General features: G+C 43.1%; 1 protein-coding gene across 1 annotated transcript in view; it reads right to left on the reverse strand.

The window, feature by feature from the left end:
• Positions 1–17,329, reverse strand: part of LOC140737420 (uncharacterized) — a 108,621-nt gene extending 91,292 nt beyond the window's left edge. Inside the window, exons 1-3 of the mRNA XM_073063907.1 lie at positions 17,180–17,329; positions 5,040–5,315; positions 2,072–2,392 (exon numbers count right to left, since the gene is read on the reverse strand). Coding sequence (XP_072920008.1) covers positions 2,072–2,392; positions 5,040–5,315; positions 17,180–17,329 — 747 coding nt within the window. The remainder of the gene's footprint in view (positions 1–2,071; positions 2,393–5,039; positions 5,316–17,179) is intronic.
• Positions 17,330–17,982: the final 653 nt, after the last annotated feature.

Below are 17,982 nucleotides of genomic sequence, written 5' to 3' on the forward strand. Positions count from 1 at the left end.
GATGAAGGCAGAGCAGAATTTTATTAAAACAAACACTCAGGGCAAGACAGTTAATTGGTCACTGTAAATTGCCCCCGAGTGTGGGTGAGTGGTGATCCTGGGGAAAGTGCATGGGGATGCGAGGAGAATAGGGTAGGATTAGTGTAAATAGCAATCACAAGAGATTTTGCAGGTGCTGGAAGTCCAGAGCACCACACACAGAATGCTGGAGGGATTCAGCTGATCAGGCAGCATCTATAGAAATTAACAAACAGGTGATGTTTTAGACCGAGACCCTCCATTAGGACAAAAAGGAAGGGGGGGGGGGAGAAGATGCCAGAATATGGTGGTGGGGGAGAGAAAAGAGCACAAGCTGAAAAATAATAAGCAAAGCCAGGTGGGTGGGGAGATGCAGTAAGAGCTGGGAGGTGATAGGTGGAAAAAGTAAAGGCACAAACAAGAAAATCTGGAGATGTCGGAGGAACTCAGCAGGCCAGGCAGCATCTATGGAAAAGAGTAAACAGTCGATGTTTTGGGCCGAGACACTTCAGCAGGACTGGAATGGAAGAGAAGTCAGAGTAAGAAGGTGGGAAGGAAGAAATACAAGGTGGTAGGTGAAACTGGGGGAGGGGTGAAATAAAGAGCTGGGAAGTTGATTGGAGAAAGAGATAAAGGGCTGGAGAAAGGAGAATCTGCTATGAGAGGACCAAAGACCATGGAAGAAAGGGAAGGTGGAGGAGCACCAGAGGGAAGTGATGGGCAGGTAAAGAGTAAGATGAAGGAAGAAAACAGGAATGGGGAATGGTGAAGGAGAGGGGGGAGCAATTACCAGAAGTTTGAGAAATCGATGTTCGCACCATCAGCTTGGAGACTACCCAGACAGAATATAAGGTGATGCTCTTCCAACACGAGTGTGACCCAAGTAAAGGGTTGGAGAAGAAGGAATCTGATAGGAGAGGAGAGCTGACCTTGGGATAAAGGAATTGAGGAGGGCACCAGGGGAAGTGACAGGCAAATGAAAAGAGGTAACAGGCCAAAGTAGGGAGTAAAAGAGAGAAGGGGAGGGAAAAAAGTTACTGGACGGAGCAACTGATGTTCATGCCATTATGTAGGAGGCTACCTAGATGGAATTGGTACTCCACCCTGAGAGTGGCTTCATCGTGGCAAAAGAGAGGCCATGCACAACCTATTAGTGTAAATAGGTCGGCTTGGATTCAGTAGGTCAAAGGGTCTGGTTTTCAGCCAATTCTGCCTACTCCCACTTTGCACCAAAACGAACTTAGTTAAAGATTAACTTTATTTGTCGTAACACCATAGAAACTATGATCCATCACAACACAGTGAAATGCATTGTTTGGGTTACTGACCAACACGGTCCAAGGGCTATGCTGACGGCAGCCCACAAGCGTCACCATGCTTCCAGCACCAAGACGTTTTTAAACTTACTAACCCTAACCTATATGTCTTTGGAATATGGGGGGGGGGGGGGGGGAAGAGAAAGAGAACCCATTGTACACTTTCCCAATGTTTGTGGTAGAACGTACAAACTTCTTACAGACCATGGCAAGAAATGAACCCCCAATCTTCCAATCACTGGCATTGTAAAGTGTTACACTAACCACAATGCTACCGTGCCAACACTATTTTTATTCTAATTGTATTTATTATCATTATATCTTTATTACTCTTAGCAATAATTGTATGTAATTTATGTAGATGTTTTTCTTGTGAATGCTGTGTATCTGATACTCTGTGCCTGTGATACTGCTGCAAATAAGTTTTTCATTGCATCGGTACAGATGTGGACCTGTGTAGATGACAATAAACTGGAGTTTGAGTTTAATTTGATCCATCTACAAATCCGACAGCAGTATGCGTGCACCTTCAACAGAAGGACTGCAGTAATATTTCACATAGCCTGTGAATGAATAATTATAACAAAGAGTTTCCCGTTGGAAACTGCAATCTATCCTTCCCCTTTCAATCCTGATGGATTCTCAGCCTATTTCCAGCAATTTATTTCTGCTCTTCTGTCTGATCTCAGGGGAAACTGAAGCACTTTTTCCTCTCAATGCCAGACAATGGTACCAACCTGGGAAACAGCAGGAACTTCAAGAAGAAACTCAGGATTTAAAGCTTTGAATCTCTCATTTCTTGGCCAGTCCTCCATGACTTCCTCATCGGCAATGACAAAGTTGTCCAGAGCTTTGAGAGACCAGATGTTGTTGACGATGAAGTGTCGATACTTTGGCAAGAGGCTCACGGGGGTGTCGGACAAGGTCAGAATGGTAAGCCGCGGGCAGGCACACAGGGCTTCAATGTTGCTCATGTCACCAATGATGTTGTTGTGCAGGTAGAGAATTTGCAGACACTTCATGTCTGACCAAAAGCTCTCACCTGGAAGCTCAGTGATCTAACAACAGAAACAGAAACGACTGTTTAGTGTAACAAATTGTTCAGACCGAACTCAGAGTACTGTGAGCAATTATGGGCCCCTTATTGGTAGCATTGGAGAGGGTCCAGAGGAGGTTCACAAGAATGATGCTGGGAATAAAATGGTTAACATATGAGGAGTGTTTGATGGCTCTTGTCCTACATTCACTGGAGTTTAGAAACTAGTGAAGGAGGGATCTCATTGAAACCTATCAAATATTGAATGGCTTAGACAGAGTACATGTGGAGAGGATATTTCCTATAGTGGGGGAGTCTAGGACCAGAGGGCTTCTTTAGAATAGAAATGAGGAGGTATTTCTACAGCCAGAGGGTAGTGAATCTGTGGAATTCTTTGCCACAGACGACTGTAGAAGCCAAGTCATAGGGTATATTTAAAGTGGAAATTCATAGATTCTTGGTTAATCAGGGTGTCAAAGGTTACAGGGAGGGATAATAAGTCAGCCATGATACAATAGCGGTGCAGATTTGATGGGTCAAATGGCCTAAATCTGCTCATATGTCTTGTGGTCTAAACATAGGAGATTTTTCAGATTGTTAGTAGCTATTCTTTGGGGAAAGGTAGAGGACTGGGACCGGTTGGAGAGAGCCTCCAAAGGGCTGTAAAGGCATTAACTCCAATGTGATGCAAGATTTTATTTTAACCACATGCAGCACTGCAGAGACAGGAACTCAGCTGAGAGCAAGTTGCCACAAAGTAGTCGTAGAGTGTGGTCATTCGAGTCAAATATGATGCTCTCCAAAGGGGTTATTCCCTTAATGTAGAACACCTGTGCGTGGCATTGTTTAACATGGGGAGGCTGATGCACAGGGAGCTACCACATGGTACTTGACAGATCAGGGTCAGGTCTCGTGGCATGGAATGGAAGACAACTGGGGATCCTTCACTGCCATTGTGATGCATCATCATCTTCCATCAGCTCCACTGTTGAGGTCTTGGTTTGGATTACTCTGTCTTCAACCTCCCTCTTGACCTTACCCCCATGGATGCCGCTACCAGGAGCTAAGCTTCAATCTCGGGATTTCATAAGGCTCTCCACCACAAGATGACGATCCTCAGAGAAGCATAGTATGATACAACACATAAACAGACCCACCAGCTCACTGAACCCCTCACAACCATAAGTATCACTCCACAAGACATGCTGCACACTGAACCTCTGACAAGCAGCTGGTTCATCAACACTACTTTCCCTTCCACCCATGTTCATGTCACCCACAAACCTGACCACAAAGCCATCAATTAACATCATCCAAATCATTGTCATAAAAAGGCAAAGCTTCAAAGATTTTTGCCATAGCAGGGGAAGTAAGATTATGGCCACAAAGTGGTGCCAGAATAAGTGCCTGAGATCCCAAGAGTGATTCTGTCTGGAGCTTAGCTCCTGGTAGGCTCACCCATCACAGTAAGGTCAAGGGAGAGGTTCCAGACAGAGAGATCCAACCAAAACCTCAACGGCGGAGCTGGTGAAAGATGATGACACATCACAACAGCAGAGAAGGTGGAGGAAGGCTGCAGTAGTAAAGGGTCCCTAGTTGCCTTATATTCTATGCCACTGGACCCTGACCCTGATCTGTCAAAGACAGTGTGGTGGCTGCCTGTGCACCAGACTCCCCAAGTTAAACAAAGTCACACACTGGTGTTCTCCATTAAGGGAATCCAACTTATCATCCTGGATTAGCTTCTACAACCACGTCAGAACCCACTAATGGACAATCTCTAAGGAGAATATCACACTTGAGTCAAGTGATCGCACCTCCTAAGGCAAAGTTTTAAAGATTTTTAAACATTATCCAAATCAGATGAAGTGGGGTTATTACCACAAAGTGGTGCTTGGATAAAAGATACACAGCAATCTAAATGAATGCAGGAACTGGCCCACACCACCAGGTTCAGTAACAGTTATTAGCTCCTGAACCAGAGGGGATACCTTCATTCACCTCAACACTAAACTATTCCCACAATCTATGGACTCACTTTCAAGGACTCTTCATCTCCCATTCTCAATATTTATTGCTTATTCATTTATTATTTTCTCCTTTTGTATTTTCAGTTTGTTATTGTTTGTACACTGGTTGTTTGTCCGTCTTTCATTGATTCCATTGTGTTTCTTTGTATTTACTGTAAATGCCCACAAGAAAACACATCTCAGGATTATATATGATGACATGTGTACTTTGATTATAAATTTACTTTGAACTGCTGGATTTATTGATTGTGTTGCCCAGCAGGGCTTTTCAGACAATCATCTCTATTTAGCACATCGCAGGTATGGCTGGGCAGAAGGATCCCTGGGTTTAAAGCCTGTGGTCTTCCAGCCTGTGGATACTGCAGAATGTCTGGGACAGACTCTCCCTCCTGGTCGCTCCAGAGTGACAGCCTGCAGAGCAGTACACTGCTGATCAAGCACTTTGGGACGAGGAGAGAACGTAATGAGGCCCGACAGCCCCGGTTTACATGGAATGCATCGAGACTCCGTCTCTCTGTAGATTGGTGGCTGCTGGATTGTTGATGTGAACATCAAACATTCAGCACTCTGATTGTCAGCATTCAGCGCTCCAACTAGACCACTCGGTTACACTTAGCTCACACATCCTTCTTCACTTACGTGGTTGCCATGGAGATCCAACTTGATTAAATTTGGACAGTATGAGAGAGCATCGATTTTGGTGATATAATTCCCGGGCAGAATGCAGATCATCAGAGCCCGGCAGCGGGTCAGGTCACCCAAGTTCATCAGGTAACATCCAGACATGTTCACCACGACAATCTCCTCCAGTTTCTTCTTGCATGTGTGGTCCATCCCTCCACACGACAGGATCAATGACTCTGTGGGGGACACAAGGTGAGTGCTGTCCACCAGGCATCTCATGTCTGCAGGCATCTGTGGGAAACACAAAAGTGTTAAAGAGCATCATGCAGAGCCACACAACATGGAAATGGGCTCTTCAGCCCAAATAGTCCATGACGACCAAGTTGCCTGGTTGAGCTCGTCCCATTTGCCTGCATTTCAAGTTCAGGTTTGTTATCATTTGACTGTACATATATACAACCAAATGAAACAACTTTCCTCCAGACCACGGTGCACTTACAAAACATACATCACACACAGCACATAAACCAAAATATTACCATAAACAAATGAATAAAAATTAGTTTGAAAAACATGTAGTGTGCAGCACAGGCATAAACAGCTCACTGTCCTAATGACGAGACCTTGGTGCTGGCAGGGTATTCATTAGTTTCACAGCCTGAGAAAAGAAGCTGTTACCCAGTCTGGCAGTCATAGCAGTGATGCTCCTGTACCTCCTTCCTGATGGTAGTAGATCAAAGAGATTGTAGAATGGGTGGTAGGGATCCTCAGCAATGTCTTGGGCCCATATTCTTCTAAACCTTTCCTATCCATGTACGTGTCAAAATGCCTTTAAAGCATTATAATCATATCTCCTCCGACAGCTCGTCCACTACTCTCTGGGTAAAAAGGCTGCCCCTCAAGTCTGCTTTTAAATCTCTCCCCTCACTTTAAAGCTATGCCTTCTACTTTTAGACTCCCCAACGCTGAGAAAGTTCAAAGTAAACTTATTATCAAAGCACAAATATGTCACCATATTTCTTGTATGCATTCACAATTAATCCAAGAAACACAATAGAATCAATGAAAAACACACCCAATGGACAGACAAACAACCAATGTGTGGAAGATGACAAACTGTGCAAATACAAAAGGAAAAAAATATATAAATAACAAATAAAGATCCAGACAATGAGATGAAGAGTCTTTGAAAGTGAGTCCACAGGTTGTGGGAACAGTTCGGTGTTGGGGTGAGTGAATGAGTGAAGTTGTTGAAGTTACTCCCTTTGGTTCAAGAGCCTGATGGTTAAGAAGTAATAACTGTTCCTGAACCTGGTGGTGAGTCCCGAAGCTCCTGTACCTCATTCCTGATGGCAGCAGTGAGAAGAGTACATGATCTGTGTGGTGGGATTTCCTGATGATGGATGCTGCTTTCCTGCAACAACACCCTGTGTAGATGTGCTCAATGGTGGGAAGGGCTTAACCCATGATGGACTGTGCTGTATCCACTACTTTTTGTAGGATTCTCCATTCAAGGGCATTGGTGTTTCCATACCAGGCCATGATGCAACCGGTCAATGTTCTCTCCACCACACATCTATATTAATTTTGTCAAAGTTTAAGATGTCATGCTGAATCTCGGCAAACTTTAAGTAGAGATGCTGCCATACTTTCTTCGTTATGGCACTTGCGTGCTGGGCCCAGAAGAGGTTCTCTGAAATGATAACACCAAGTTTAACACTGATTCCCTCATGAGGACTGGTTCATGTACATCCATTTCCCTCCTCCTGAAGTCAATAATCAGCTCCTTGGTCTTGCTGACATTGAGTGAGAGGCTGTTGTTGTGGCTCCACTCAGCCAGATTTTCAATATGCTGAAAATACTGTGACCTTTCACCCTGTGCCCCTTCTGATTTTACTTTTGATGTATTTTGAGATACTGCACAGTGACAGCCCCATCCAACCCAATGGTTCTATGTCACCCATGTAAACAAGCAAGCTACTGACCCTTACGTCTTTGGAATGTGGGAGGAATATTATGCTACCAGGTCACCCTTCACTCCAGGGACACCAGTCCCATGGAACAGGACATGAATGACCAAAGCAAGGTGACTCTCATTGTATCCTCCATGAAAATATCATCTGCTTTCTCTTTTTAAAAAAATGCATAATCAGATCTGACACCAGAGCGTCACAGACAAAGCTCCACATTGACAACTGACGCCACCTTTCGAACCCTTTCATCACAGATCCTGTTAATTCTCCAGGTCAACATAAAAGAACTGTGCACTTTTCTTCGGGCATTAATAATAATAAGATTACTTGTCCGCACTGTCACTCAGTGGGATAATCTGATTCGACTACATTTAACTCTCTGGTTTCGTATCCCCACTTCTTCCTCAGTGGGATAATGTGATTCGACGACATTTACCCATCCGGTCTCAAATCCCTGATTCTTCCCCAGTAGGATAATCTGCCTCAACTACATTTATCCATCCAGTCTCGTATCCCCACTTCTTCCCTCAGTGGAATAATTTGATTCAACTACATTTATCTGTCTGTTTTCGTATCCCCAGTGCGATAATCTGCCTCGACTACATTTACCCGTCCGGTCTCCTGTCCCTCGATGCTGCCTCAATATCTATAATTCTACATGCACTAGGTGGCCACTTTATTAGGTACATCTGTGCACCTGCTCATTAATACAAATATCTAATCAGTCAATCGTGTGACAGCAACTCAATGCAGACATGGTCAAGAAGTTCAGTTATCATTCAGACCAAACATCAGAATGGGGAAGAAATGTGCTCTAAGTGACTTTGATCATAGAATGACTTCTGATGCCAAACAGAGCTGTTTGAGTATCTCAAAAACTATTGATCTCTTGGGATTTTCATGCACAGCAATCTCTAGAGTTTACAAAGACTGGTGCGAGAAACAAAGAACATCCAGTGAGTGGCAATTCTGTGGGGGCAAAAATGACTTGTTAACAAGGGAGGCAGAGGAAAATGGCCAGGCTGGTTCAAGCTGACAGGAAGGTGACAGTAACTCAACAGTGGTGTTTGCAGAAGAGCATCTCTGAATGCACAACACGTTGAAACTTGAAGTGCATGGGCTACAGCAGCAAAAGCCATGACAAACACTCAGTGGCAACTTTATTTCGTAAAGTAGGTACAGAATAAAGAGGCCACTGAGTGTATTTTAGCATTGTACCTGCACACCCACGGGGCAGAGAGATATTCTGATTCACAAACCTCTGAAAGACAAATTCCTCATCTAACCCCCAGTTCAGGACTGTGCGGCCAAAGGAAACTGCCTCTCAAGATCGGCTCTGTCAATCCCTCCAAGGTCTCATACATTTCAATGAGATCAGTTTTCATTCCCCTAAAGAGTACAGGCCCATTTCATTCAATCTTCATCGTATGACCTTCTGATCCCACAATGTAGCAAATCACTTTTTAATAGGTATTTTTAATCACTGCTCGTTGTTACACTGGAGAGCCTCAGGAGAACTTGGCCACGCCAGTGACTGACTGCCACCTAGCGTGCGACTCCTCACTGCATCAGCATCACAACAGAATATTCATAAACACTACCCTGGCACCATCAAACACTCCCCAGACACTTAAGGGCTCTTATCCGCACACATGGAGCTGAAGAGAGAGGGGAAATCAACACAACCAAACATTTGGTTGAAGAGGGAGGATGAAAGGAATTTCTGACAGGGAAAAAAAGAATGTAAAGTCTGATTGTTATCAAAATGGAGAAACCCTGTGGGTGAACAGAGGGACCTCACTGCTCCCGCCCACAAGTCGCAAAAACAAGCAGGCCAAGGTGCAACCACGAGGCTAGAAAGGTAAATGGAGCAGTAACCTTTATTATAACATAGTATAGCACAGGAACAGGCCCTTCAGCCCACAATGTTGTGCTGAACCAATCAGATTAGAAATCAAATGGCCAACTAAACCAATCCCTTCTATCTACACAAGGTCCATATCCTTCCATTTTCCTCATTCATATGTCTATCTAAACGTCTACAGAAGTCTCTAATGTTTCTGCCTCTACCACTATCCCAGGCAAAGTATTCCAGGCAGCCACCACTCTGTTAAAAAAAACTTGCCCCTCACATCTCCTTCAGAATTACCCCCTCTCACTTTAAATGCACATCCTCTAGTATTAGATATTTCAACATTGGGAAAAAGATACTGTCTTTCTCCTCTATCTATGCCTCTCAGAATCTTATAAACCTCCATCAGATCTCCTTTCAGCCTCCGTTGCTCCAGAGAAAACAACACCAGTTTGTCCAATCTCTTGTTATAGCATGCCCTCTAATCCAGGCAATATCTTGATTAATCTCTTCTGCACCCTGTCGAAAGCTTGACATCCTTCCTATAATGGGATTCTATAGTCCAGATGTGAAGAGGGTTAGAATTTGGAAAAATTTGCAATAGTTGCACTGAGGTTACACCAGAACTAGAATGTACAGATTTGGTCCCTTATTCAAGATTGCTTATTGCCATTCTTCAGTACAGGAATGTTTGTTACTCTGGATGTGATGCAGCATAAAAAACTCGATAAGTAAAACAAAACAAAAATATAAACATAAAAACAATCCTATAAAAGATAATGTGCAAGTCACTGTCGAGTTTGGCTGTCGTCTTTAGGGGAATGAAATCTGCTCCACACTACCACACAATTACCTCTCTCACTTTATCCTATACTCTGCAATATCTGACATTTCCACCCTGGGGAAAAGACTGCATACACTATCTATGCCTCTCTTAGTTTTACAGATCCTTATCAGGTCTCCTCTCAGCCACCAACAATCCAGAGAATGGAATCCTTTGCCAATTTAAGGGGGACAGCCAGGGACTTTTCCCAGTGTAGAAATGGTTAACGGAGTGGGTTAATTTTAAAGTGATTGGAAGAAAGTATAGGTGGGATGTTATAGGTAGGTTTTTCACACAGGTAGTGGTACATGTGTGGAATGTGCTGCCAGGGAGAGGTAGATACATTAGGGACATTTAAGAGTATCTTAGATAGGTACATAGATGATAGAAAACAGGAGGCCTCTGTGGGAGGGAAGTAGGTTAAAGTGTAGGCACAACATTGTGGGCCTAAAGCCCTGTACTGTACTACACTCCACGTTCTCTTCTTATAGCTAATAGACTTCAATCCAGGTCACATCCTCCCCAAAACTTCCACATCTTTCCTGTAGGATACCATTCCTTCAATAAGGAATATAAGCTAATCTTATGATTGGCAGGGATGTGCTGAGCTGAAGGGTCTGATGTTGTACCATACTATGCAAGTTCCTGAGAGTGACAGATGTCGATATTCTACCAGTGGACACATCTCAATCTAGGGGACACAGTTCCAAGATTACAGTGCACATTTAAAAATGAGATGTGTAGGGATTTCTTAGAGGGAGGAGAATCTCTGGAATTCTCCACTCCAGAGGGTATGAAGACTGGATGACTTGCGGGGGGTAGAAATAAATGTGGGGTTTAAAGAGGATGGGAAGAAATGTTTGAAATGGGGTCCTAGTGAGTTTAAAGGGAACACAGGAACCATGAGTCCAGTGACAGTAAAGGATTATGGGACACAGTACTGCCATGAGATTACAGGGAGCAAGAGACGGGGGGGGGGGGGGGGGGGGGTCCCGGTGGGTTTCACAGGAGCCAGAAATCAGATCTCATTGGGTTTAAAGGGAGAGGGAGACAGGGTTTCTTCAGGTTTAAGGGGAATGTGAGATGAGGCCCAATAGGTTTAAGAGAAGTGGGAGATGGAGTCCGGTGGGTTTAAAGGGAGCAGGAGACGGAGTTCCAGTGGGTTCAAAAGGAAGTTGGAGACGGGATCTCCAGTAGGTCTAAAGGGAGCGTAAGCTGGGGCCCCAGTGAGTTTAAAGGAGCAGAAGACTGGGCCGGTAAGTTTAAAGGGAGTGGGAAATGGGTGTCAATGAGTCTAAAGGAAACAGAAAAGGGCTCCCGGTAATTCAAAAAGGAGTCCCGGTGAATTTAAAGAGTGCAGCAAAGGGAGTCTTGGTGGGGTTAAAAGGAACAGGAGACAGGGTCCCAATGGATTTAAAGGGAGCAGGGGACAGAGTCCCAGTTTAAAGGGAGTAGACATGGGGTGAGCTAAATCCTGGATCATCTGACTCTCCAAGAAAAATCACAGAGCAGATTGTCAGCATTTTACTGTTCTGTACATGATGCATATCTGAAATAAAAAGCTGGAAATCCTCAACAAGACAGATAACATCTGTAAACAAAAATCCAAAGTTTAAAATCAAAAATCAAATCAAATTATTCTGCTGGACCTGCCGAGGCTTTCCAGCATTTTCTGGTTATATTTCCAAAGTTAACGCTTGAAGTTTGATTTCTCTCCAGAACTGGGAATAATTAGAATATTAAGCAGATTCTGCTGCAAGAAAACAGCTGAGCAGCAGAAATAAAAGGGAGATGTGTGACAGGGAAAAGAGGTTGAATGACAGTTGGGATGATGGTCGATGAGAAATGGACTGTTTAGGAACTTGTTGTTGGAGTTAGCAGAAAACAAGAACTATTGGCTGCAAAATTAAATCTGCCTCATTATGGCCTTGCACCTTCTGCAGAAAGTTGTAAACTCAGCCAGCTCCATCATGGGCACTTGTCTCCCCAGCATCCAGGACACCTTCAAAACATGATGCCCGAAGGCAGCGGCATCCTTCTTTAAGGACAGCATTACTCAGGATGTGCCTTTTCAGTTCTACCATCAGGAGGTGGCACAGGAACAGGAAGACACACACTCGCCATTTCAAAAACAGCTTCTTCCCCTCCGCCATCAGATTTCTGAACGGAAAATGAACCCATGAACACTACATCACTGTTATTTCCCTCTTTGAATCACTAATTTAATATATAAAATAATGGGAAATGTATTTTTATTATGTATTGAAATGTACTGTAATATTAAACCAGATTCTTATGGTCTACCTGCACATTCTCTGTCACTGTAACACTATTCTGCATTGTTAACACGAGTGAATCTGCAGATGCTGGAAATAAATAAAAACACAAAATGCTGGCAGAACTCAGCAGGCCAGACAGCAACTATGTGTTGACTTTGACCCATAGATGCTGTCTGGCCTGCTGAGTTCTGCCAGCATTTTGTGTTTTTATTCTGCATTGTTAGTGTTTTTCCTTTTGTACTATTTAGGGTATACTTAAAGCAGAGGTTGATAGGTTCTTGGTTAATCAGGGTATCAAAGCTTATGGAAAGAAGACAGGATACTAGAGTTAAGAGGAGTAGTAAATCAGCCATGATGGAATGGCAGAGCAGACTCAATGGGCCAAATGGCCTAATTCTGCTTCTATGTCTTATAGTTTTGTGTACTACCACAATATACTTGTGTATGGAATGATCCATCTTGAAGACATGCAAGACTTTGTCTCTGAACGTTTATACATTGGAGAATAATAAACCAATTTAATTGTTTGTTTTAAGTGAGTCACCTGTTTGTGGACACTTGGAAAAATATGAAATTCTGTCTTTGAGGGGGTGTATGCACATGGTGAGATGAAATGTTCTGCAGACCGTATATTTATCGCGAATGATTTAATAATGTGGATTAGTAACTAAAGATCAGAGTATTAACGTCAGTTACAGGGAATCGGTGTTTACAAGGAGTAACCATGGTTCAGTGTTAATGAATACATTTCCACACAAACTCCTCCCACATTCACCTTTCCACCCCCACACAGTATACGTCTTACGCTGTTGCCATGCTTGATATGAGAATGAGGAATGAAGAACAATTTTAAGAGGCGTAGATAGTTTGAATATTCTCCTATAATAGAAGTTATCAAAAGCAAAAGAGCATGGGATTAAGGTGAGAGGAGAGAACATTAAAGTATATCTGAGTGGAAAGTTTTTAAATTTTACAGAGTAGTTGATTCAAGATTCAATATTGTTTAATGTCATCTCCAGTGTAAAGAAGAACAAACTAATTGTTACTCTGGATCAGATGCAACACAAAAAAAAAACAGTAAGATAAAGAACACTATAATAATTTTTTTAAAACAATAAATATAAATACACAAGATAGCTTATATAAATTGATTGAATGTATATCTATAAAGTGACACCAGGCAGAGGAGTGTGTATACATAAGGAAACTGACAGGAAGTGATAAAATAGTAGTGGTTGGGGGTGTGGAGAGGTGGTATAGTGGATGGTGGTCTTGATCAGCCTTGCACTTGGGGAAAGTAACTGTTTTTGAGTCTGGTGGTCCTGGTGCAGATGCTCCTCATTGATGAGAGTGAGGCAAACAGTCACAAACAGGGTGGTAATCTGGAACACACTCCCAGAGGAGGTGGTGGAATCAGATAGAACCAAAAGCAGGAAGACTGGATTAGTGGGGATGGGCATGAATGAAGTGGGCTGAAAGGCCTATTTCTGCATGACTCTGTGGTTCCACACAGAAGGTTCAATCCAACCTCATCCCACATCACAGCACAGCCATACTGATGCCTGGCAGTGAAGATTCATCCACTGAAATACTCACAGTAAAGACCTGTCCAGAATGTGAAAGCATATCCGCGCAAATCCCTGCCCAACAGAAAGAGCCTCTCACATGGGCTCTTCCCAAAGCCAAGCCCACCCACAGAGCACCCCCAAACATGACCCCACCCACAGTGTAACAACCAGAGCATCCCCAAATAAGATCCCACTCAGTGTGGCAAGACCCACAGAGCACCCCCGATCGTGACTACACCCATGGTACGACAAGACCCACAGAGCACGCTCAAATGTGATCCTAGCACTAATGTAACCCCATCCACAGTGTAACCCACACAGTAACCTCACCCCCAGTACAATCCCACACACAGTGTGACCCCATCCTCAATGTGACTGCACACACAATATAGCTCTGAACATAGAACCCACAGTGATCCCCCCACAGGTCAGTACTAAATATGACCCCACCTACAGAGGCACGAGGGAGAATAGAGAACATAACAGCACAGGAATAAGCTCTTAGGACCACAATGTTGCACAGAACCAGCGAAAAAGCAAATCAATAAACAACAAACACTAATCCCTCCTACCTACAACCACATCCATATCCATCTTCCTCACATCCATGTGCCTATCTAAACGCCTCTTAAAAGCCTCTAATGTATTTGCGCGTACCACAATACCAGACGGTGTATTCCAGGCATCCACCGTGCTGAGTAAATAAACTTACTCCTCACATCCTCTTTGAACCTACCTCCACTCACCATCAATGCAAGCCCTCTGGTATTAGACATTTCAACCATGGGAAACATACTCTCTGTCCACTCTATCGCTACCTCTCATAATCTTGTAAACTTCTATCAATCCAAGTTTATCCAACCTCTTGTGATAGCACATCCCCTCTAAATCAGGCAGCATCCTGATAAACCTCTTCTGCACCATCTCTAAAGCCTCAACATCCCTCCTACAGAGGAGCAACCAGAACTGTACGCAATACTCCATATGACTCCTTAATCAGAGTTGTATAAAGTTGTAACATAACCTCGTGACTTTGAACCCAATGCCTTGACTAATAAAAGCAAGCATTCCATAAGCCTTCTTAACCCTGTGTAGCCATTTTCAAGGAGCTATGAACCTGGATCCCAAGATCTCTCTGCAACACTGTTAAGGATCTTGCCTTTAACAGTGCACTGTCTCCTTGAGTGCAACATCTCACATTTATCTAGGTTAAACTCCATCTGCCATTTCTCAGCCATTACCTGCAGCTGATCTACATCATGTTGTTGTATTCTTTGCCAGTCTTTTTTATCCATAACTTCACCAATTTTGGTATCACCTGCAAACTTACTAACCCATCCATCTACATATTCCTCCAGGTCATATATACATCACGAACAGCAGAGGTCCCAGCACAGATCCCTGAAGAACTCCAATAATTAGCGACATCCAGCATCAAAAGAACCAAATTAAGTCCAAAGTAATTCAATGTTGTAAAACTTCCAAGGGGGTGAATACTTTTTATTGGCACTGTATTCTGAAAGTTAAGGAGTTGTGGTCATGGTTCCCTTACTGTTAACCTACTGAAAAGTAAGTCACCTGGTCAGGCTCAATATCCCCACCAGGTTCAGTACGACCCCTCCTCTCTTTGGACTGTCCACATATTGATTTAAGAAACCTTCCTGGATACACTTACAAAATCTGCTCCATCTAAACCCCTTGCAGTAAGGAGGTCACAGTTTATTTATTATGATTATTATTATTATTTCTCTCTCTGCTAGATTATGTATCACATTGAACTGCTGCTGCTAAGTTAACAAATTTCACATCACATGCCGGTGATAATAAACCTGATTCTGATTATATTAGGAAAGTTGAAATCCCCTATTACAACAACTTTTATTTATTCATTCATACATACACACCCACACACTTTCCATTAATCTGATTACATATCTGTTCCTTGATGTCCCAGTGGCTATGGGGGTGGGAGAAAGAGGGGCTCTATAGTACAATCCCAACACTGATTTAATTTCTTATTCATGAGTTTTACCCAAATGGACTCTATGTCTGACTCCTCCATTATGTCTTCCAAGTGCAGCTGTGATATTGTCCCTGATTAGTGGTGCAATTCCACTCCTCCTTTTACCTCCTCCTCTATCTTTTCTAAAACATTGAAAACCTGATACATTAATAATCTAGTCCTGCCCCTCTCTCAACCATGTTTAAGTAATGACCAGAACATTGTAGTTCCACGTTCTGATCCATGGTTGAAGTTCATCACCTTTACCTATAATACTCAGAGCATTAAAATATACACACTTCAAATTATCTGACCCATCAAACCTGCTAACTCCAACTCCTTGATCCAGTCACTGAGGTGTTGAAATTGGGTTCACTTCCTGCAGATGTAGTCATCAGAGAAACCATCAGGTATCCTGAATTCCCACATCTGACAAGAGGAGCATTTCATCCTGACTACTCTATACTAACAAAAGGCTTACCCCTTCTTATAAAGACCACAAGTGATAAGAGCAGAATTAGGCCATTTGGCTCATCTAGTCTGCTCCACCATTTCATCATGGTTGATCCACTATTCCACTCAGACCCAATCTCCTGCCTTCTCCCCATATCCCTTTAAGCCCTGACAAATCAAGGATCTAACAAACTCTTCCTTAAATATACATAAAGATCTGGCCTCGAAATTACATCTTTACTTTTATATTCTAGTTCTCTTGAAATGATGGCTAACGTCACATTTGCTTTCCTCACCACAACCTGAAAATTAATCTTTAGGGAATCCTGCACAAGGACTCCCAAGTCTCTTTGCACCTCAAATTTTTCAATTGTCTCTCCGTTTATAAAACGGTCTACCCTTTTATTTCTTCTACTGAAGCGCAAGACCATACACTTTCCAACACTGTATTCCATCTGCCACTTCTTTGCCCATTCACCTAGTTTGTCCAAGTCCTTCTGTAGCCTCTCTACTTCCTCAAAACTACCTGTCCCTCCACCTATGTTTGTATCATCCTCAAACTTTGTAACAAAGCCATCAATTCCATCATCCAAGTCATTGACATATAACATAAAAAGTGGTTCCAACACAGACCCCTGTGGAACACCACTAGTCACTGGCAGCCAACTGGAAAAGGCTCCCAGCATTCCCACTCTTTGCCTCCAGCCAATCAGCCACTGCTTTATTCACACTAGTATCTTTCCTGGATTACCATGGTCTCTTAACTTGTTCAGCAGCCTCATGTGTGGCACCTTGTCAAAAGGCCTTCTGAAAATCCAAGTACACAACATCAACTGATTCTCCTTTGTCTATTCTGCTTGTTATTTCTTCAAAGATTTCCAACAGATTTACCAGGCAAGATTTTCCCTTGAGTAAACCATACTGACTATGTCCTATTTTATCATGTGCCTCCAGGTACCCTGAAACCACATCAATTCAGGCATCTTCACAACCACTGAAGTCAGACTAAACTGGGCTAAAATTTCTTTTATTCTGCCTCTCTCCCTTCTTGAAGAGTGGAGTGACATTTGCACTTGTTCAGTCTTCCAGAACCATTCCAAAATCAAATGATTCTAGACAGATCATTACTAATGCCGCCTCAACCTCTTCAGCCACCTCTTTCAGAACTCTGAGGTGTATGTACATGGCCCTGGTGACTTACCTACCTTCAGACTTCTCAGTTTTCCAATAAACTTCTCCCTTGTACTGGTAACTTCACACACTTTAGGCCCTCTGACACTCGGAGCTTCCACCATATGGTTCGGGCCCACCACAGTGAAGACGAGAGCAAAATATTTATTCAGTTTCTTTGCCATGTCCTTGTCCCCTTTTACTAGCTCTCCAGCATCATGTGCTAGTGCTCCAATATCTACCCTCACCTCTTTTATTCTTTATATAGCTGAAGAAACTTCTGGTATTCTCTTCAATATTACTGGCCAGCTTGCTTTCGTATTCCATCTTTACCACCTAATGACCTTTCAGTTCCCTTCCCAATGGCCAGCTTCTCAATCCTCTAACTTCCCACTAATTTTGCTCTATCATATGCCCTCCCTTTGGCTTTTATGTTGGCCTTGACTTCTCTTGTTAGCCATAGTTGTGTCATCTTTCCCTTAGAATACTTTTTCTCTTTGGGATATACATATCCTGTGCCTTCCGAATTGCTTTCAGAAATTCCCACCATTGCTGAACTGCTGTCATCCCTGCCAGTGGTCTTTTCCAATTGATTCTGGCCAACTCCTCTCACGTCTCTGTAATTCCCTTTATTCCACTGTCAGACCATAAGGTACAGGAGCAGATTTAGGCCATTTTGACCACTGAGTCTGCTCTGCCATTTCATCATGGCTGATCCAAATATCTTCTCATCCCCAATCTCCTGCCTTCTCCCTAGTTTCCCTTCATGCCCTGACCAATCAAGAATCTATCAACCTCTGCCATAAATATGCATAAAGACTTGGCCTCCACAGCTGTT

This window comes from Hemitrygon akajei, chromosome 12 (assembly GCF_048418815.1).
Source record: "Hemitrygon akajei chromosome 12, sHemAka1.3, whole genome shotgun sequence".
Lineage (NCBI taxonomy): Eukaryota > Metazoa > Chordata > Chondrichthyes > Myliobatiformes > Dasyatidae > Hemitrygon > Hemitrygon akajei.